The sequence below is a fragment of the Haemaphysalis longicornis genome, unplaced genomic scaffold (assembly GCF_048455015.1).
Source record: "Haemaphysalis longicornis isolate Haplotype H1 unplaced genomic scaffold, Haemaphysalis longicornis Haplotype H1 scaffold_1, whole genome shotgun sequence".
NCBI classification, from domain to species: Eukaryota; Metazoa; Arthropoda; class Arachnida; order Ixodida; family Ixodidae; genus Haemaphysalis; species Haemaphysalis longicornis.
In genome coordinates, this window is record NW_027526203.1 from 431,932,403 (window position 1) to 431,955,257 (window position 22,855).

Sequence of the window (22,855 nt, forward strand, 5' to 3'; positions counted from 1 at the left end):
AATGCTGAACACCCTGAATGCAATGATAGATCAATCGGATAGACGCCGGTTTTATAACGCAGGGGCCCAGATTCGATTCTGACAATGAGAAGCGTTTTTCTTGAGGCACGCACTCCCCACACCTTCTCGGCGGCTCCTTGCTTCCTCGCCACTTTCCCTCACACTTCTTGGCCTAGCATTTTTCCTCCTCTCCACTTTGCTGCGCCAAGTTTTGAGCGATGCCAGCACGGATGGAACTCAAGCTTACACAGATCCGCTGTTAAAGCCGATCCACACGACGGGCCCAGTCCGCAGTCTGATCGGTCACGTGATGCGACATCATGGTCCGCTGTGGTCCAATCCAGCATAGAGCGCATCCACACGGCAGGCCGGCTGAGCAGACCACGAGTGGCCGACCATATGAACTCTCAAACAAGAAGGTTGAACGCAGGCGCCGTTTGGCCGTGACAACACGTTGAAACCCACAGGCCTGCACGAAACGTTTCATCCCCACGATAACAGCCACCCGAATGCATGCCGGATGGGTGCACTCACGCAGCTGCCGGCATCGTTTGCACGAAGGCGACACGACGAGCGGCAATGACGGGGCTACTCAGGCTGCAAATACGGCTCGTCACCTCTCGCCGCAGCTTGCTGGAACTGAACCCTTCCCGTGACTAAAGTTAGACATGCGTGAAACGATATGATGATGGCTATCATCGCACTAGTAAGAGTCATATGAGTCGCTTGTAAAAGCAAGGATTAAGTATGTGTCTCGATGGTAAGCTTAGCCCACCAAGGGTGATTGACAGGCTCCTTCGAGTGCTTCCAAACAACCACGCTGCCCGCGCCGTTTCTATTGGCGCAAGTAGACCTGGCTCCACCCACGCAACGCAGGCGTTGCCAGACCACGCTGCTTGACATCACGGTCCATCGTCGACACTGCAAACCGAAATGCCTTGGCGAATATTTGGACCGCGAGGGCAGTGGTCCTGCCCTGTCCAACGCCGGTCCACTCAAACTGCTGACATTCTATCATGTGATCGCGGACCGCGGTCCAATACAGCGATTTGGTCCGTCATGGGGGTCAGCCTTAAAAAGAGGGGGAACTGCTTATGTTTTCACTAGTAACAGACGTGCATGTTCTTTCTCTCGTACAACTTGCTTGAAGCCTTCTTGCTCTCTCACCTTGCTCATCTGTGTCAGCCTTCTCAAGCTTGTCTCACATATGTGTAGTGCACAGCTGGCGGGTATCGAGCAGCTGCATGAGCATGCACAAAATATTCTAGCTATTTTATTTATTTTAAAAATTTAGAATTAGGTTATTTGCATGCGAATTACGTGAGGACACTGGTTATTGCTTAAATGTAGTAGTCTAAATACGTTCCTAGCCCACCGGTCATGCAAGACTGCGTACTAAGACGGTCTGCACTCACATTCCCATCATACGACGTTGTTGTGTGGTCCCGAGAAATTCGCGTACTGATTGGGGTTTTACTGTACAGCTAAAGGTGGTTTGTAACATGGTAGAACCTAGAACCCTTGGATGGTGCAATGACAGAGAGAGCACACACTCCCATAGTGGCGGCCGAAATCTGGTGCCTTGCCTGTCGCTTGGCTGGCACAAGTAAAAAGGAAAATGTACCTGGCCAGCTTGCAGTGGAAACTGCTGTGCAGATGTGCACACATAGAAGAGACGTGTGGAGAGTTATGGTTTCCTCCTTTCCAATATGTTCACCTGTTTGGTTGCTATGACGACTGCTGAAAATGTGCACTCCAACGCCAACGTATCAAACGCTCGACATACTTTGAGCCCCCTAATTCACACACTCTACTGACAGCCGACGCTGTAACATGAAGCAAAAAAGCATGGTTTTGGTTGAAAGAAATATGTTGTAATTACTTGATTGATTGATTGATTGATTTGTGGGGTTTAACGCGCCGACGCAACGCAGACGATGAGGCGTGCCGTAGTGGAGGGCTCCGGATTAATTTCGACCACCTGGGGATCTTTATCGTGCGCCGAAATCTCGCACACACGGGCGTTTTTGCTTTTCGCCTCCATCAGAAAAGCGGCCGCCGCGGCCGGGAATCGAACCCGCGACCTTGTGCTCAGCAGCGCAACGCCTTAGCCACTGAGCTACCACGGCGGGTATGTTGTAATTACTATAACTAGACGCATGCAAAACATGATAAAAATTGTAGTGTTCTGCAGCTTGGTGTAATTATTTTTAAGGTATGTGCGTGGTGCAGGGAAATCTTGCTGTAGTAGTAGTAAACTTTTTAAAGCTTTCCTGCTTTGGCATGGCACCACTATAGTCAACAAATCATGTGTTGTAGTTTCGTTAAAGGAAGTGCATCTTAATAAGCAACCATTTTTAGTGACTTGGTCAAGCAAGTATGTCGCATAAATTCATTTTTGCCGAAAGCCATATAAGTTTTAATGCATCCATCATTTTCTGCCATGTCAGCTGCAACATAAATCTACTATAGCTTTAAAACACAAACTTAGTTCTAGCATTAAAAGGCTTGTGTTTTTTTGGTAGGCTAGAAATGACACAAAAAGTTGGTACTACATCAAAGAATTGAAATCAATCTGACACCTTAGTTAGATGGATTTTTAGATGCGACACTGAGAGGAGCATCTCTTGCCGGCGGCCCTGTCCTGCATGCGTCGGCGTCCGCGTCCGCGTCCACACAGCTGCGTCTCTCCTCCGCTCACCCCCTCTCCTCTCTCCGATAGCGAACACTCTCGCCCAACATCTGCGGGCGCGTGGCGCAGCGCACTCTCACTCCGCCGGTGGGCGGCGCTGCGCGCTGTGCGCATGTGCAGTACTCTCTCTCTCCGCGGTCTCCTCTCCTTCGCAGCGCTGTCCTTCGACGGCGCGGGCGACCGTCGACTGAGAGACCGGCCGGAGCGCGGCACTCCGCTTATATGCGCAGCGCACCCGAAGGAGAGGAGACCGCGGAGAGAAGCCTCCGTCTAAACGACAACCACAACAATGTCTCTCATTATGCTCAAAATTACGCCCACATCCCCTCGCATGGAACCCAACGATGTGATTGAAACGCAATTCACGTTCACTACGCATTTCACGCAATTCGACTAATCGACCCAATGGAAACACCCAACGGAACCCCCTTCAGCGTCGCATCACACCAGGGTTCCCGCGAGGGGAGGTGGGCGTAATTTTTTTTAGTATCTGCACGTAAAAAATGTGCACCCCAAGCCTTCTAGTTTATTTCTTTTGTACATAGTACTTCTGGTTTTGATGTGTGATTACTTCTGCTTGCTTTTTATTTCAGCACGGCATTTACAGCATCTGACAAGCTTCAGGCTATTCGGCAGACATTTGAAGAAATCAGCAAGGTAAGGGATGCATTGAATGTTTCTTCCACTTTAAACCCTACAATCAATTAATCAGTTGGAATGTACTTGGAATTCACTTATACTTTACTTGTAACTGTGTAGAATTCCTTGCACTTTTTGTAATGGGCCAGACAGATGTACAGGCGTGGCCACTGTTAGAGGTACCACGGAGTGCGTGCTTGGCCACACTTCACAGAGTCCACAACGGGCCCCGGAGGAAACTTGCGGCACATGCGCAATCAGTGCCAGAGGCGGAAGTATCTGTGCGTTGTCTGCTATGGTTCCTCCCGCTTTCAACAGAGCACCATGGCTGCAGTGCTTCCATACAAGAGCGCGCGGCGAAGTGGAAGGAATTGTAGCAGGCAACGTGCAGCTATCTCCGCCTCTGGAACTGATCGCGCATGTGCCGCAAGTTTCCCACGACGCCTGTCGTGTCCACGTTACCTCTAATAGTGGCCGTGCTTGTACATATCGCAAAATCCCAGGGAGGTAGCTAAACAATGCTTCGCATTTTAAAAGAAAGGTGCCTAAGCGCCGTGTGTGTCTACTTGTCTGTGTCTCTTGTCTTCTGCGCTACATATTTGTAAGTGCCTAAGCAGGACACAAAATGAACTCCCACTGCTGCACTTCCGATCCCAAGCATGTTTGAGGCCTAGTGTGCGCTCGATTCTTAGAGAAGCTTTTTTTGCCTTTTGGTTTGGCTCTGCTCAGTCAAAGGGGGTAAAATACAGCTGGCCCTGCCGCCAGCAGTCGCCAGCTTGGCATGCACATAGTGCAGCTTACTGTCACCCGCCCAAAAGATCTCTTCAAAATAGAGGTTACTGGTTATATAGAGTTATACTTCCTTCATTCACCATTGAATGGAATTGGTTTCACATTGTTGTTATGCATTTCTCTGCCACCCGTTACTTATATTTCACTTGTTGTATTTAGATTACTCTGTCAGTTGACTGTCAGTGCAAAGTGGCCGTATCTTTCTTGCAAAGTCCCACTTGTGGGTTCTTTTTCACCGTGGTCACTGAGTCATGATCTGTTAGCATTGTTTGCTGCACTACAGCCCAGTTTTGGCATTTTTTGAACTACCCGCCGCAGTGGCTCAGTGGCTAAGGCGTTGCGCTGCTGAGCACGAGGGCGCGGGTTCGATTCCCAGCCGTGGCGGCCGCTTTTCTGATGGAGGCGAACAGCAAATACGCCTGTGTGTATGAGATTTAGGTGCACATTAAGGGGGCACATGGGTCTTTGATCAAAAACTTTATTTTTACAGTTATTATGATAAAAAATTGGGGGGCACATGTAGTTTCTGATTCTTATTGTAGATATAAAATTTGTTTTTGAGTAAAATGATATTTAAATTTATTTGGATTTTTATATTCAATTTTTTGACAGCCTTTGTAAAAAAACTGCTAGAGGGATGCAGCTAAACAGGGAACCAGTGAACTGTGCACAAATCAAAGAGTGCAATAAGACAAACTTTATCGTTTTATCTGGTCTGTAGCAGAAGTTACGACCATTTGAAGTTTGGGCCTGGAAGGCAAAACCGGTTTTTTTGGTTGCCACCTTCCAGGCCCAAACTTCAAATGGTCGTAACTTCTGCTACAGACCAGATAAAACGATAAAGTTTGTCTTATTGCACTCTCTGATTTGTGCACAGTTCTCTGGTTCCCTGTTTAGCTGCATCCCTCCAGCAGTTTTTTTACAAAGGCTGTCAAAAAATTGAATATAAAAATCCAAATAAATTTGAATATAATCATTTTACTCAAAAACAAATTTTATATCTACAATAAGAATGAAAAACTACATGTGCCCCCCAATTTTCATCATCATAACTGCAAAAATAAACTTTTTTGGTATAAGACCAGTGAGCCCCCTTAAAGATACCAAGGTGGTCAAAATTAATGCAGAGCCCTCCACTACGGCGCGCCTCACCGCCCGCATTGTGTCGGCGCGTTAAACCCTACAATCTACAATCTACATTTTTTGAACTGTGTCTGCTTCAGGTTAATGTGAATCGATTGCATATGAAGCAGTCAATTGTGGGCCTTTTGTTTTTTATTTTAATTTTTTTTATTGATTTATCGATACGTGAGGTCTTCTACAGACTCAAAGAGGTAGCAGGCATACAAAAGCGATGGGCACAATAAAATACAGGAGCTCTTAATAAAGTAACAAACAACAAAATTAGAAGGATAACAAAAATTATCTGACCTTTCTTAAGTCGCAAGCTACATTAGTATTATGCGAACTTTATTGTTGCACCTCAAGTACCCGAGGGGAAAAAATGTGCAAACGAAGAGTGCTCAATGCAGGAGGACAACATACTTTCCGCTTCTTTTGCAGTAACCTGCAAAAACTTATATGGACTGCATTAGCTGTTCCACAAATAGAGGAACTGGTTTATATTCTGCTTATTTTCAGCGTTGCTTGGTAAGCAAGCGATTCACGGCACGAGGGAAATGGGCAGAATTTAAAAGCGTCACAATGTGCGCTAAACTATCTAGTAGTCCATTTACCGTGGTTTCTTCTGCTGGAATGGCAGCTAGATAGATGAATGTTCTCACTTTATTGATAGTAATTTGGCCATTAAAAAGGAAATAAAAAAGCAATGCATGCATGACTGAGTTGACAGGTTGGTTTGATTGCACATTTTATATGTTACATTGTCATGCCAAGAAAATTTCGAGTTGATAAATCTCAGAGCCATATTCTCTTATCTTTCTTAATTTTTTGCAAGGGTAGTTTTGGTGAGAGTCCTACACTGTACTTCCATATTGAGGAATAGGCCTGACGAGATCTTTATAGTCGTTTAAACTAGAAAGATATTATGACCAGTAACATGGAATGATGACAGTTTAAGCAGTGTAATGTTGTTAGTTGTTTATTTTATCGTAGCGCATGTGATAACCGTAGTGTTGCCCAGGTCACCCATTGCTGATATATTTTTGTAGTAGTAGTACTACTGCTATAAGTAGGCTTACCACATTCTTTCTTTTCTTTTTTTCTCTCGGACAGGAAGTTCAGAAGGGTCTTGGGGACTTTCTTTGGAACATGGACGACCTGTTTCCAGTATTCCAGTACGTGGTCGTGCGGGCACGCATCCGCAACCTTGGCTCTGAAATTCACTTTGTGGATGATCTCATGGAGCACCATATCCAGAATGGTTTGCTTGGGATCATGTTCACCACTGTCAAGGTACGGAGACCATCGCTACACTTCAAGCACATGCACAGCATATTCTGCTTACTAACAGAGCTCTTAATTTTGGGTGGATATTTCGGTGCTTGACGTGCAGCATTCACTTCGTGTGACAAGGAAAAAAATATGGAGGGCTTTGCTGATAGCGAGAATTCATTTTAGCAGATTATCACCTTCTTTAGTGCAGCACATGAACGTCAGCTGCGGTGTTAAAAAAAGAACAGGTTTGTTCAGAAGTTTGAACATGAACTGTGGAAAATATCGCCTTTTTGCACAACATCTGTACATGGTGTCATGTTGTTTTGCTTGTTTACATATTTATTGGCTGCCTCTTTTTTAATGTACAGATATAGAAGTGCAGTTTGCACTGCCTGCTTGAAAGGCTTGTCAGCCTCTAGGAATGGGGTTAACTAATACTCTGTAGTTACCATACCTCATTAACTAATATTTGACAACTCTGTTTGATTCAGCATGACCGAGGGTTATTATTTTTTTTATTGGCTTGCTGTAATTGGGTATCAGTAATAATACCAGGCAGTGACCTTGGAACAGGGGCGACATTTATCCTCGCTTTGATTACTTAAAATATTAAACATAAAAAAAAGTAGTAGAGAAGCTGCATATTTCTCGGGCATCATTTTTAAACAAGAATAATTGCTGTTAAAATTGTACATCGCCGTTAAAATTTCTATTGAAGCTGTTGTGCAGTCTTCACGGCAGTCCCAAACGAGGGTTTTGGAAGTGTTGCAGCATTTAAGAAAAAGATTTTTCTGTTGCAGTACATCTGTTTCCTGGCTTTTCCGTGTTTTTATATTCTCTCTCTCTTTTTTTTTTATTCATATTAATCTGGAATTCTAACTCATGGGGAAACTTTCTTGGTTCTCTTTTCAGGCGTGCTATTTTCAGATCCGTACGGAGAAACTGATTCAAACCTAGATGCACAGCTTTGTTGGGCCGACACTTATCTGTGTTCTTTGTACCAGCTCTGCATGGATACACTGATACGCGTGTGTTGCGGCAGTTATATTAGGGTGAAGCCTCACCATGTTTCCTTTTTTGCTGTATATTCTGTATTTATAAATGTTGTTTTCACTGTAGCTGTTGCTTTTTTTTTTTTTTTGTGTGGTTAAAAATACTATATAGTGTGTTTGCGGCTACATGCTACAAATGGGGCGTGTTATTTTGCCCACATGTATTTTTCTGTTGTACCAATGACCAAGTTTTATAAGAGTTTAGTGTCTTTGTTACATGACCTGACCAGCAGTGCTAACGAGAACTTACGAATATTTGCAAACGTGTACGTTTATTGCTCAGCTAAGTTGTAGTTGCAGGTCAGGTAGCATTTGAGATTACCGAGTTGTTTAGCACCAGTTCTCTTATAGTTTACTGCGCTGCATTTAGAGCATATCAGTACCTGGAAATTATCACGAGTTGTTAGAGAGCTACTCATTATGTTATGAGGAGAAAGATGTTTTGCTTAGCATGGTCTTATTGAGGCAGCTCTCCTCCTCTGCAAAAAGCATGCAGAGGTTTTTAAGATGCTGAGGTTGTTGCTTCTCTTTTTCTTTATGTACATGTGTTGACTGAAGTACAAAACTAGTCATTAACCTAACCCTTTATCATTTGGCATTCATTGTAAATCACAGTAAGCAACCCCGACAATATCACAAGTGAATCAATTAAGTTTACCTTCAGGCACTTTGAAATTCTTTGCTCTACTCTAGTTCTGCACAGACCAGCACAACAGTGTGGAACTTCAGGTATCCACTTGCTATGCAGGAGACAGAAACCGGTGGTGTTTTAGACACTCTTACAAAAGCACACGTACTGCTCTGGTGTGTTTAGGAGCTTTGACTGAAGAGCTCCCTCTCTCCTTCTCATTCATTCTTTACACATCAACATGCAGGTTTCTAAGCAGAGAGAAGGAAGTTTATTGCTGCTCCAATCGCAACCCTGTCTGTGCCGGCACCTAGTGTGTAAAATAGGCTGTCTCATTGTTTGCAAATCCGCCCGTGAACATTTCCTTGGTATGTCTTGGGGACCTTGAACAGGCTGTGAGCTTTTTTACAATAAAATGTCAACTTCGGCCAATCTTCTTGAGATCGAAAAAATCTATGCGAGATTCGGAGAAACTTCAGGGTATTTCTATGTACAATGCGTGTCACATAATTCTTGTTGTAGCACGTTCATGTGCTCAAAGCTGTCTAGACTATCACATATACAAGTGGTTGAAATCATGCATTGCTATCTGCTGTACTGGCTTTGAATTTCAGAGGAGGAGCACTATTTCAAAAACTTTACCGATAGCTGCCACATTAGGTTTCTTTTATGCTTTGATGCTTTAATTGTTTGATTTATGAACACAGAAAAATATAGCTAGTTCTGCAACCAAGGGGCTGCCAATTTTTTTTTTTTTTTTTACTTCTGGTATATAAACAACTTTACATTTTTGGGGTTATTCTAGTTGTCCTGGAATGTTGTATTTGTTCACCACTGTAGGGTGATCAGTGTTTAAATAAAGCGAACTTTGTTTATCAATGTCGCAGTTGCTGGATATAGTGTGAGGAAAATTGGGCAAGTTGGTATAAATGCTTGAGAAGGCTGAAAAGTGCAGGAAAAAAGAAGGCACTAACTGCAGCGAGAGTTGTTGAGGGATGGCAAGTGCACTGTCCTGTATTGTAGCTCTGTGTTTCTCATGCTTTTTCACTTTGTTACAAATACAGACCTTCGGTGTAATGAAAGTGATTTGCCACTTTCTGATACGGTAATCAATTGCTCATTCCCTTCTTTGTTTCTTTCCCCCTTAGAATACTAAGCACTTGAGACGGAGCTCCCAACATTTCAGGCTGCAGTAGATTCAGTGGCACTGTGCTGCAGTAGATTCAGTTGCCATTTTTGAAGTATAGCTATGTCAGTGCTGAAAGCCTTTTACATGTGATCGGCGCTTTGTCCAGCAATGTGGAAACGTTTGATCAGCCCCTGTTCAGCTATGCCGAGGCACTTTGCATTTGCAGCTAGTTCGATGCACTTTGTGGGCCTTTTAATGGCTTATATTCTCGTACTTTCAGCCTTTCATGCTTAAATGCTGCTGCGGGCATGTGAGCAGGATTCACATTATGTACTGGCCACTTTAACTCACAAGGTCCTTTATGGTATTTGCAAAAGTAATAATAATGGGACTAAGCATTCTTCGCACTGCTTGTAACCTTCATAGTACATCTACTGCTCAACTGTATTCTTTGAAAGTACTGCTCAAAAAGTTACTTGCTAATATCAAGTAATTTGTGAACACTGTGTCTGAGCATGCAAAGACTTTATAAGAGGTGTGCGGGCCAGTAGCTCCTGCAAGGTAATAAAATTTTGTGTTGTGTGCTAAATACCAGCCAGTAACCAAAGAAAGGTCTGGCCTTTTATATTCAAGATTGCGACTCTATTATTTGAGCTTCGGTGATGTTTGCATGTGCCTGTACACTTTTAAAAAAGTCTATGCGTGGTTAGAAGAGTCCTTTGGCAAAGGTTTTGTTGTTTTTTGTGTAGTGCGAGTTTAAATCCTCTGACTACGGTTATTCTTTGTAATATCGAGTTTCACAGAAATTCTAGTTGTTTCAGCTAGGTAAATAAAAATTGAAAGGGGTCCAATTTAACAACAAAGGTATTTTTTCATGTGTTTTGGAAGGTGTTTTTTTTATGGAAGGTCCACTTTAAGGTGTTATTTGATGTGCAGCGTTTTTGAATGTGCAGCTGTTGTTTTAGCTACTATCGTGATTAACCAACCTGTTCAAGGAAGGTTTTGGGTTGCAAAATTGAATGTTGCAGCAAGCTTAAGCTTTCAGCTTACGTTTTTCTGACAATTTCCAACTTTGCCACAACAAATACTGCATGGTTGTTATATTGGGGTATTGTCATTCCCAGAATGTGCTTGTGTAAAGTAAGTATTTTTGGTGAAATAAAGATGTTCATCTTTAGAAAACTGTTTGCTGTTCTTAGGGGAACCAAGACATATTTATCAGTCATAGTACAGCATTTCTGTTTGCCACGAAGGGATGGCAAACAGAACAAATGCATGGTGCGTGCATTATGTTAGGGAGCGTATGTGATGCTGCACAGCAATGCGTGCAGGTGTTGCCAAGAAATCATCGTGCAGGATGAGTGAATTGCAGTACGTCGTATATCGAAACTTTATAAAAGCTCTGTTATTGTATTGCATGATAAACCACTTGTTATGATGCTTAAATGACACAGTAATAGAGCTTAAACACAGGAATCCACTCGCTTACTAAAATATGTGCATTTTAAATGTTCGGGGAGTGTTTCGGTGTTTTACACTGATGAGCATAACACATTAAGTTACTATCACTAGTGGTTGTAGTTGTAGTGCTAAGAACAGTTGTAAAAAAAAAAAACAAGCACTGCTATGAGTGACTTAATGGTTGAAAAAACAAATACAGGAACTTCTTGCTGATTTGCCCTTGAATTGTGCACAGAGTTTGCATTTATGGGTCGAGCTTACTTGGCACCACACTTGGGGATACCTAATACTTGGGAGACGTAAAAAAGCTGCTTCACTTCACCGAAACGCTTCACTTCACCCAAACACGGGCCGCCGTGTTTCGGTGAGGTGAGGCAATCGCTCATGGTCCTGTGGTTTCCAAAGTGACTGGGAAGCATAGCCGCAGTGCTGCGATTCCTCTTGTTTTGCAGATACCACTGCAGGTTTCGATACGCAAATTTTATGGGCCATTATAAAGTCCTTCAGGCAGAATATTGCCTAATTGATCTTGGTCTATGGGCTTTTCTCACTTGGAACTAACACTTTGTTGTTGATTACAGCGGCAAAAATGGGACTTTGCTCGATGGGTCGAGTACATATTAACGTGTGGAAGGGGTCAAAAATTGCTAAGAACTGTGCACCATATGCTATACACAGACCTGTGTGACCAAACGTCAGTGTAGCCTCAGCAGCAAACTGGCATCAGTTTTGTTGGTTGTACTCAAAACTAGCTGCATGCCAGGATGGCATGTTTTGAAACATGGTTGCATAACTGCCAGTTGCAAGATCGCTTTTGGGCTTGTTACCCTCATGTTCTGTTAGTGGCACAAACTAACCGCTTGCTTGTCGTGCTAGCTAGCTTGCTTGCTAAGGACATGTTGGCCGTTGATTGAGACTACAAAGAACTGTCATTCTTGAAGTGTGGAGTATCAATAAATCATAATAGGCTGCATGTCGTGCTCAAGTGATCTAAAGGTACCCCCGCATCCTTGTTTATAAAAACAATGTGTATGCATAGAACGTTTTTCTACATTAAAAAGTTGTTCAATCAATGAATGGTGCAGGGATATCAATAAAACGATGTGACAGGCTCCATCCCTCCTGCAGCTAAAGCAACCAAAAGACACTAAGGCATCTTTATTTACTCAAAAATGTAGATTTAATTTAGGAAAGCATTTTTTTTCATTACAAGTAGTCGCTTAATCACGGACTAAAAGTTCTAAATTTTGTCGATTTAGCTAAGAACTCGTGCTGTAGTAACTGATCTGAACTAGTGTCACTAAATAAGGTTTAGTGACACTAATCTGAACAATGTACCGCCATGCCATGGGAACCAAACGCAAGAAAATGAAAGTAATGTTCAAAGGAAACCACTACATGGCACACTGTACACAGCCCCTGCCGATTGCCAAAAGCATTTTCCCAAATTTCTCAGTGGGAGGAACTCATTTTTGCATTTCATGCACATGACAGCTTTTCTTGAGGCATGCTCAACTGCCATGTATTAATGCTTTCGCCAGGATTGGCTGTAACACTCGCATGATTATTTTACAACTGAGTGAAAGCCAGTTTTCATCTATTAGGGCAGATTCCGCTTACTGGATTTTTCATCTGCATGAACCTCAGGTTGCATAAAGGTGAAATGGACACATTTTTCGCCTTTCCCAAGAGAAAATGGTAGCTGGTCCCAGCTAGTTTATGGTTGAATACCCAGCTGAAACTAGCTGGTCCCTGTGGGGACCATCTAGGACTAGCTACATTTCCTCTTAGGTTGGGCCCATAGAAGGTGCCACTTGTTCGTGTCCAAGGAAACCGATGCTGTGGAAACTACCCATGGACAAAAACTGGTTTTTATTGTAGGTGCGTGTCTAAATTAAGGGCTGTCATTAATGTTCATTGTAACAGACTTTCTGTGTAATTTCCCACGTTACATTTTCTTTGCGTGGCGATCTAAAATGTGAATGTGTATTTTGTTCCTGTTCTGTTTATTTAAACATACATGTTAACATTCTTGAACCTCGTGTATATGATTTTCCATGTTATATTTCATTTTTGTCGTGATCAATATATATGTTTTGCTTTGGTTTTATACGCGTCTCTCCCAGTATACTTGTGAATAAAATTAGCGTTTATTTGATATTAAGCTCGTTTTTAGACTCAACCGCGTCACAGGTGGTGCAAAAAATGGAATGTTGCGGGAATAGTTCTTTTAAATAAAGGTCTCAAGGATACCGGGCTAACCGCTAGGTTAACCCCTAGTTAAAAAAAGTCTCGCTTGTGTCATTTTCTGTTCGGCCTGGCGACGGAGTTAACATATCATGCTGATCCTTATCACAAGTGGGCCACTGCATGCATGCAGCTATAGTAACAGCTCACGCAATAAAAAATAAATTCAACTTAAGGTATTAACGCGCATAACTGCAGCCCCAGCGTAAATTAAAGCCTTCATTCCAGGCCTCATATTTTTTCATGTCATTTGCGTCACGAGTTAATCACCATCTAGCAGCACAATAAGTGCAGAATCATAAATCAATCGTGAACTCGTTCATATTAGGCAGTTTCACGCAAAGTGCTTTTTGGTGGGAAGTTAGAATAGCAAAAATGTCGCTGCAATTACTTTGATTACTACTGCACCGAAAAAATAACGTAATTTTTTTCGTTGTTGTCGAGCGGAAAAGGAAAAATTAACGCAAATTGCGCCGCAGCGTTTAATTTTTTATTTCGCCACCCCCATTCCACTGTACCCACGGGACGTTCAGCAGAACGTCCCGCAGAACAGTTTTCAAGCACTCCGCGCGTACAGCAGCAGCGTTTTCTGCCCGCCGACAATACGGCGGGACTCGCGGCCCGCCGCCGCTTTCAGTGGTCGTAGGAGTGGCTCGTAGGGAGCCTGCATAAGGCGTGGCAATATTCTAGCAACGTTCGATATTCTAGTTCACTGTAGCGGGGCGTTGACTGAGCACCTCCCCGGGCCGCCGCTCGGACCACTCGAAAATAGTACACTCAAGCGCACTCCAGCCGCACGTCAACCAGACACCAAAACCGAAACCCTTTGCCCAAAACGATTTAAAAGCTTGATTTTTTTTTATTTGTTCTTCGCTTTGCTTTTTTAACGCATGCGCATTCATATTTCTCTTTTGTGTTATAATATATTTATATTAAGTTGTTACCACGAACTAAGCAGGAGCATAGCGGCAGTGGCGGTGCGGTGGCGTTGGGGGCAGCCACCGCGCCAGACCGCGCCACCGTTCGTCTGCTCCTGTCAGTCATTCTGCGACCAGCCTTGTGAGTGAGCAGATCTACGCTTTCGTTCGACCCGCGTTCGAGCCAAGTCCGAGGCGTTGCTGAACCGGGTTGCTGGACCTCGCCTGCAAGGTATTTCAGACGCCGAACGCAATCCAATGCAATCTAACGCCTAATCGATTAAGTGCATAAAATTAAGTGTCGCACTTTACTTCTACAATAATCCCAGCGCTGTTTGTTATGACATTTGAGTCGTAAATGTCAGTGGGCTAGAATTGTTCTGCTGAGAATGGCTGCGGCAGCGAGCCTTTATTTCTGGCTCGCTAACAGTTCGTAGAAGTCGTAATGACAATTCATGTGCGTGCGTGGTCAGAATTATTCATCGACACTTGTCTGTTTTGTCATGCAATGTTCGGAACAATTGCCCATTGTCGACTCTAGCGAACGCCTTCCCGGTAATATGGCTAAAGCCAATCTAGCCAGGGTGCATTTCTTTTCCTGTTAATTTGCGGAAAACGCCTGCTTCGCGCGCCGCTTCCAGCGTCGTACCGCGGTGTTCTAAAAACGCACGTGGCTTGGGTCAGTGGTGCGAAGTGAACGGCGCTTGTTGAATCGCTCGCTCCCGCTTCTGGCCTAAGCGAGCGACTCGACAAGTCGACAGAGCGGTCCAAGCGAGCGATGCCGATGCGGAACAGCTATCAGCGCGACACCTCCTGGTCGATGTCGATTTGCCGCTTCGTTTCTCTCGAATGGGGCACCCGGCGGCACTTTGTGCAGCACGCCGAGCGAACGGCACATTTGGCACCAAACGGCAGCTTGTGGCATGCGCCCAATACGTGTAACGATTCGCGGTCAGCTTCAAAGGGACACTGAAGTGGATTTGTCAAGCTCCCGTAAGCCGCTAATTATTTTATAAAGCCCGAAAGAACAATCACCCTGTGCGGTCTGCAGCGGCCGCACCAGGAGACGTGATTGGTCGGTGTCAAGATTAGCATTCAAAAAAGTTTCGGTTTCGGTTCTGTAAAACATGCTTGGCATCCGACGTTATTGTTGGATCGGCATTCTTGATATCTCAATAATCACCATACCGTGCTTCTGTGATATTGGCTGTAAAATGCCTAAGATAAGCCTCCCAGGACCGCTTGGAATCGTAGCAATCACTAGCTGAGGCGCACGCAGTTAAAGCGGGATTCACACGACGGAGGAACCCTCTCACGGAGGCGGACGGATATGTGACGTCAACAGCACGTGACCGGATTATCCGGCCTGGCGGCGCATCCACACGTGCGGAGCTACGCGGAGTGAGTAGCAGACGACAGCGCCGAGGAACAGGTTTTATTCCCCGCCGAGGGCCACCGCCGTCGAGCGAAAACACGCGGAGGCATTTTCTTTCGCGGAGCCACCGCGTGCTATCCCCCTCGAGGGGCGGAGCCTAAAACCGGTCACGTGAGCGGGTCCCGCGGGCCAAAAAGAGAGGGTTTCTCCGTCGTGTGAATCCCGCTTAATGAACGCCCTCCGCGTCACTGCAGACGCTCAAATGCCATGTGCTTTTCCCCCATCTTTGGAGCTTCCCTCACTCGTGCCTGTATTGCAAAAAGCGTGTTCTGGCCTGTGCGCACTGCCCGCAAGCAGTCGGTGCTTATGACAACAGCACGCCAACGAGAACTCGGTATAGCGCATCAGTGTCTGTCTGTGCGTTCTGCGAACTCGCTCATGGAGCAATGAACGTTACGGCCCAAAAATGGTGAAATCGGTATATAAACCTCGGCCGAAAATGGGAAAAATGAACTTACAAAAAAAAAAGTATGTGCAGTGCTCAGCGATTGAAACGCAATGCTCGGAGCGCGTGGCTGCCGGTGCTTGTTGCGCCACAGGTGAGCGCTTGCGAAAGCGAACTGACTCATTCTGGTATACAGTGAGGGTGAGAGCGTTCGTGACGCATGCTGACTTCATCTGGGAGACAGCCCTTCAGTGTGTGGTTCTTGGCGGCGCCATAGGGGTGCTACATGCAATGGCTTCAAAACGCTGCGCCTGCGTGCCGTTTGGCCAATGTTTTTTACACCGAATTCCCCATTTTTGTGCTGTTAACGTTCATTGCTCCACTAGCGTGCTCATAGAGCGCATGCAAGCTGACATGCTAGCGAGTTCTCGGCGTGGTGTTACCATGAGCAAAGACTGCTTTGGGCACATTCCTGAATCGGCAGACTCTTGGCCCATTGTGAGCACGCCTCTTACGATAGAGGCACCAGCCAGGCAAGCTCAGAGGTGAGGCAAAAGTGCCCTCTGTGGTGACGCGGAGGGCGTTTATCCACTGCGTATGCCTCTGCTAGTGATTGTTACGATTCCAAGCTGGGCTGGTAGGCTTATTTGACGCATTTTACAGCCGACATGGCAGAAGCGTGGTATGCAGATTACTGAGATATCGAGAATGCCCATTTAACAATAATGTCCAATGCCAAGCATCTTATTTCACAGAACTGACACCAAAACTGGTTTGAATTCTAAGCTTGGACATCGTCCAGTCACATAGCACCTTGTATTGACGCCACTTCTGTTAGTTGGGCCGGCCGCTGCAAACCGCGCATGGTAGTCTGTACCGCCTTATCACCCGGATAAATGATAAAAAGTGTACATTTGAGGCAGTCTATGCAGTGCAAGCACAAGCGGGAGCTTGACAAATTCATTTGTCCCTTTAAGATGTGTGCCAGGAGCTAATTTTTTTGTTGTTTGATGGGCTTTAAAAAAGCAGGCAGGAATTGAACAAGCGGGCGATAAACCTTGATTTCGCCATTGCCAATCCTTATATCAGCTGTCTGTTCGCCACGTAAATCTTTATCGTTGAAAATGCTCCGACAGTTTGCATTAGTCAATAAAATGACAAGATATCACGCACCACTTGCTTGGTCCATTTTATTTTGTGGCTGCCTGTACTAGCGGTATTACCTTGTTGCACATACCCAATCCGCGTTGAAAAGGTTAGGTACCCCTTGTGGTCTTCATTAATTTATATGCCTTCTGTGGCACCGCACACATAAGGTTTTTGTTAGCGCTTCAGTACCGAATTTCGGTTTCATTGTCCACCTTGCAGGTCCTGCACATGAAGACCCGCCATATGCTGCAGCCCGGTGACCCGGTTGCTGTCGCATTGCACACAGCAGATGTGCACCATGGCCCACACGGTCTGCCAGCCACGGGGTTGGTCCCTGGGCAGTGTTCTTGACTTAACGGTGCAACAAGGCGAACGGCAAGGCCCACCCTGGTGGGTGCTGGTTTCCCTCTGTCCCTCGACTTGTTGCGCTGTTAAGCCAAGAACTTGCCCTCCCCCCCCCCCCCCGCGGCCTGAAGTCCTCACTGCCAGCAGGTACGAAAGCTCAAAGGGCAGTTAAAGGGGCCCTAAATAGGCTTCCGAAGGTTGCCATTTCAATCGCGCAATCGCTAGAGTACCCCTTCACGACAACGTATACCAAATATTACACCTCTGCGTAAAGCAGGGGCCGCACAAACACGAAAAAAAGATTTCACTTTCTCTCCTGGCTCGCCAACCATACCTTGCCGCCACACTGCCGCGCTCTGACGCAGTTCTTTCTGGCTCTGACGCGCCTCTATGACGCATGAGACATTGCCCAGTACGGCGCCGCGAACACGAACCACAGCGACGGCGCTCACCGTGCAACCGGAATCTGGTGGGCGGAGCATGCGCGTCAAGTGCTAAAAAAAAGCGCGCACAGGGCTTAGCGCAGCCAATGACTGCACGTAAATCAAGAAGGGTGATGGATTGCCCTGTTTCTCTCGGTGGTCTCGCGCTGGGTCGATGCCGTCGTGGCTTCCGCAGTGCTTCGGAGGAGCTACTAGAGGAGGAGAGCCCCAGGCCTTATGGGTGGCCCCTTTTAATGAGCGATAACTCGGCTAATACTTAATGCATTTAAGCAATATTTGCGGGATGACGTTCCTTGGATAGTACTCCAGTGACTGCTCATGCAAAATCGTAACATTCAGCAGCCTATTTAGGGCCCCGTTAAGGGGGGACATGGCTCTTAAAATAATTAATTTTTAAGTAAACTCTGAAACTTGCCAGTCTTGCTGCTTTTCCCCCACTGATTTCAAATATGCCATTATTTTTTGAGTAAGTCAATTAGTTACCAAGATAATTAGCCATTTTTGGGGGAACAATAGGCAAAACTGTTACTTGTAAAACTGTTATCTTTATATTTTCCAGTACTATGAATCCTGGTGAGTAGAGTTGGTTTCTTGATGCACCGCTTGAAACTAATTTTACAGCTCATTAAACCTTGGTGGCACCAGTGGCAAGGAACCATTTCGAATGGCCATTTCAAACACCAAAATTTAATGATCTGTAAAATTAGTTCCAAGCAGTGGATTAAACTGATTCTCTTATTACACTCACCAGGGTTCATTTTGGAAAATAGAAAGATTACATTTCTATGACCAACACAGGGGCTCTTCGATTTACAGTCTCGGACTCGCCGCGGGTAATCCGAGGATTCCCCGAAGCCATAGGGATACATGGGAAAATCGAACGCCGGTCTGCTTCTCGGGGAGTCCGCGGTGAGTCCGAGACTAAATCGAGGAGCCCCACTGTTTTGTCTATTCCTCCAAAAATGATTCATTATCTCTACTTATCTTGGTAACTAATTAACTGACTCAGAAAATAGTGGCATATTTAAAATCAGTGGTAAAAAAGCAGCGAGTCTGACAAGTTTCACAGAGTTTACTTTAAAAAAAAAATTCTTTTAAAAGCAGTGCCCCTTCCCCCCCCTTCCCTTAATGTGCTTAGTCTCGCCACCCTTTGTTCCTCTGATTCGGTGGTAACATTCAGCAGTTTGTGGAGTGCACAGGGCCAGGGGACATCTTTGTCCAGTCAGTCACTCCACTTAGTCCAATACCAACTCCTGATCTCTTCCTTTACATACATGTGCAATGCAATCAAGTATGAAGGGAAATGTATGGCTGAAGCTCTGAGAATGCTAGTGAGAATGACCACCTCTTGCATATAGGTGCTGATTTTTTTTTTTTGTTAGTGTGATGCTGGTAACAAACTGCAGCTATAGTTTCTGAAAATGCAGTTTTATGCAGGTGCACCCAAGTGTAGACCAACATCAAAACTGGGGGATACACCACTTTAGCAGTGGGCTTGGGTTTTGCTCGAGGATTATAAATGGTGCCTGATCTATCGAAATTCGCCATTCGCGCGAAGCAGTAACTGAACCACGTGAGCTCATGTTCCCACCGGCAAAGGACATTTAAAAATTCCCTGCGGCGAAAAAATGAAACTCAGAAGTGAAATCGATAAATAGTTCCTGCTTTACCATTTGGATGGCGTTAGCAGTCCGGAAGCGCTCGGAGAGCGCCAAAATTTGGATTTGTATTCATCGATAGCATACTATTGGTGGGAACAGGCGCGATCACGAAAGTGTTAAGTCAGTCGCATGAAGATAGCGAGAATTGGCCCGGGCACCATGCGACGAGTGCCTCTGCAGTCTGTAAGAATCGGACAAAGCACGGTGGAAATCAGTGGCTTTGCATGTAAGCCCATATGTGTGTTGATTCATGCCTGGTTGTGGCAGTTATTTTTGTGGGGTGAAAAATGAGTGCCCTTGTGTTGAGAATTTGGCTCATGTTAAAGACCCCTGGGGGGTCAAAATTTATCTGCTGCACTCTGCTACAGCATGCCTATTAGCCCAAGTGTAGCTTTGGAGCATAAAATAGCCGAATTTTTTTTTATCCTTGTCTTTCTCTTGACATGGGTCTTCAGGACCAAAAATTGCCCAAAGCAAAGTTAGAATTGATGTGATCTCAATACAGAAAAACATTGCATTCTTCAAAACTTACAGTATCTATTCATGCCTTGCTGGTAATTTTTTGTGGAATAGATGTTTTTAATAACCCTTTTGACACCATTACATGAAAGTTCCTCTAGTGCATAAAGAACGAAACCAAAAACTGCTAGATTTTGGGGAATTGTTCTTCAATGATGCGTATTGCTTTATTTATCACTCTTGTTTCATTTTAGTGGAGCTGTATGCTACAAAGGAAAAAAAGCTCCGGTGGAGACAAAATTGCAACAATTTCTGGGTGTCCTAATTAATTGCTTCATTAAGTACTTTTATGCCCAGTCCTGTTTTTTGTTTGTAGGCTTATGGGACCCTAAAATTTAGGAAAACACTAAAAACTGTTTTGCTCGAAATAAAAAAAAAATCGGGGCTGAAAGGGTTAAAATCGGAACAAGAAAGGTTTTTACCTCTGAAACTAATTGCCTTCCATCAAAATTACTTGGAGATTTGAAATTAGTTAAAAAAAACTGAACAAGCTCATGAAGTTAATCAAAATTGGTTGGAAAGCAAAAGTTTCTAAGACCCTTAAAGAGGCCATGTAGACTATTCTCACAAAATCCTGTTTTTGTGACGTCGACAATGATGTATCCAGAGCAGGGCCTTAAAGGAGCACTGACACCAATTTTCGGCGTTAATATTGATACTGTCGCACAATTCGCTTCCTTTACTCGATAGAATACCCTGGCTGAAATATGAGCGGCCTGCGACGCGAAGAACATACTTCAATGAGATCTCATTTATCACGCCGACGGAGCAGCGCGCGGAGCGGCACTCAGCAAATGGGCATAAGCGTGACATCACTCCATGAGAGGGAAAAGAAGTGACGCGACAGCACTCGTCAAAAACTCGTGACGTCACTTCACGCGCGTGGCAGCGCGCCCCGCGAGCTGCGAGCGGGCGCCGGCATATTCACAATCGGGTGCACAAAGCCAGAGCTACAGGCATAACTGCTGCCCAGAAAGGCACTGTTGGCAAAAATAAAGTTCCACACACGGGAAAGTAAGCGATGATATAGCCCGAAATCGCAATCCGCCTCTTTCATTGCGGTGTGCTGCCACCTAGCGTGCCTAGCGGAAGTTGAAGCTGTAGGGTTTGCCGGCGCCTCCGGCTGCGTTCTCGTTGTATGCACAGCGATCCCACATTACGGCGAGGAGCAGCCGAAGCAGCCCCTGGTCATCACATAATACCAGGCGGCTTCTTATAATTGAATGAGGGCTGGCAGAGCAATCTCGGACAGATCCGTGTGCCGTCCGAGTAGCAGAGCGAGCAGTACTTGCAGTCGTCTGGCATGAAGTGCGACCGCCAGCTCAACAAAGGCCGGCAGTTCGCAAAATGCCTTAGCAAGCAATCGTGAAGCGTTTTCTGCCTTCGGAAACAGTCCGCGCACACGCCGGCTGCGCCTGCCAGCTCGGCACACTCAGCGGCTCGAACCGGCGCAGACCACGGTAGCAACCGCGCTTGTCGCTGCTCTTCTGAATCAATCGGATCGCTAAAAAGTTCCACATACGAGAAAGTAGGTGTTAGTGTGGTGAAAAATTGTGCTAGGGATTGTTGTCAGGGCTTATTTTAAAAGCGGCGATCAGATATATCTGCCGCGATGCAAGCCTACGCTGACCGGTCGCCGCGGCGCGCGGTGCGCCGAGCGGCCAAGAGATGGCGATACCTGCACGGAAGCATCGAAACAGGCTACGCAGATGTCTTGGTCACCGATCGCTCAAACAACAGTTATAACTTAAATAGAGTTCCACATGCGAGAAAGGGTATGATAGTGTAGTGAAAAGTTGTGTTGCGGATTGTCATTCGCAGTTGCACAGATAGCAGCGATCAAATATCCGCCAGGATGCTAAGCCTACAGTTGCCATCACCCGAGCCGACGCGAGCGACGCAAGCCGCCGTAGCCGATCGCGTGCAGCCGACGGGAAGCGATAGAAGCCGGCACCGTTCCCTTTTCGGCACTCCGAGTTACAGCGGAACGCAGCACAAGTTGTGGGCATTGTTCCGCGCACAACGAGCGCACACAAAAAATCAAACGATGTAAATACAACCACGACCCCTTCCCGCTTGTGCGGGAGCTGTGGGGAATGTCGTCTGCTGCCCCTACTGGACTGCTTAGGGACTTGGCCGCTAGGGGATTGCGCATGCGCAGTGGGGTTGTGAAAGAGGCGGATTGAAGTCAGCATCGGGACTTTTATTGAAAGCGGTCATCGAATTTCCGCCGCAGTGGTAGGCCTAGCACCTTCAGGCAGCTTAGCCATTCAGCTTCGGTGGCGGCGCGGTCGAAACAACGCCCCCAGCGGCCTCCACAGTGTTTTGACGTCCGCACAAAGCGGTGAGGTCATGCCGGGATTTGTCATATGCGCCTTTCGTGATGAAAGTGCAGGAATTTGAAACAAACAATTTTCAGGCCGTTCAATGCAATTATCGCGCGCTGAAGTATTTAAAGTGCTGTTTTGGCTTCGCCAGACAATTAAGCATCGATAAAAGCAATAAAAGTGGAACATAAAATTTTCGCGTCAGTACTCCTTTAAAACTAGATAGCCTGCTGACCAGGGCTGCTACCATCTCACAGGTGGCCGTTTGGTTATCTTGTTTATCACCCACTTTCATAGATGGTGCTGCAATACCGCTGAAGTTCCAGTGTTTGCACTTTGCTTCTGGCCGGACTTTTATGCTTGCCGTGTTTTTATTAGGGTTCATACTAATCGTTTCCTAAAACTTTGGCTGTGACTCTACAAACACGGTCATTTAAGTGAACGTGCCACTCATGTCAGTCGGTCAGTGTTGTCAGACAAGTCCAACCTGTCCAGTGGCTGTGTTAGGCAGTGTCAGCCAGAAATTCGCCGCACTAACTGCTTCGGTGTTTACGTGGTCGTTTGTAACTTTAATTGTGCACCCCACAATTCTTACTGCTATGAAAAGAATGTGCCCGAAATTTATGCACAAATAGCT

The 22,855-nt window shown here is 45.5% G+C and overlaps 1 protein-coding gene across 2 annotated transcripts in view; it reads left to right on the forward strand.

Annotated features, from left to right (window-relative positions):
- Als2 (Amyotrophic lateral sclerosis 2) overlaps positions 1 to 22,855 on the forward strand; it is a 74,148-nt gene that overhangs the window by 42,589 nt on the left and 8,704 nt on the right. For both annotated transcript variants that reach the window (XM_077687342.1, XM_077687343.1), the window contains 4 exons: positions 3,286 to 3,349; positions 6,359 to 6,538; positions 7,433 to 14,186; positions 17,143 to 17,415. In XM_077687342.1, coding sequence (XP_077543468.1) covers positions 3,286 to 3,349; positions 6,359 to 6,538; positions 7,433 to 7,477 — 289 coding nt within the window. In that variant the 3' untranslated portion in view covers positions 7,478 to 14,186; positions 17,143 to 17,415. The remainder of the gene's footprint in view (positions 1 to 3,285; positions 3,350 to 6,358; positions 6,539 to 7,432; positions 14,187 to 17,142; positions 17,416 to 22,855) is intronic.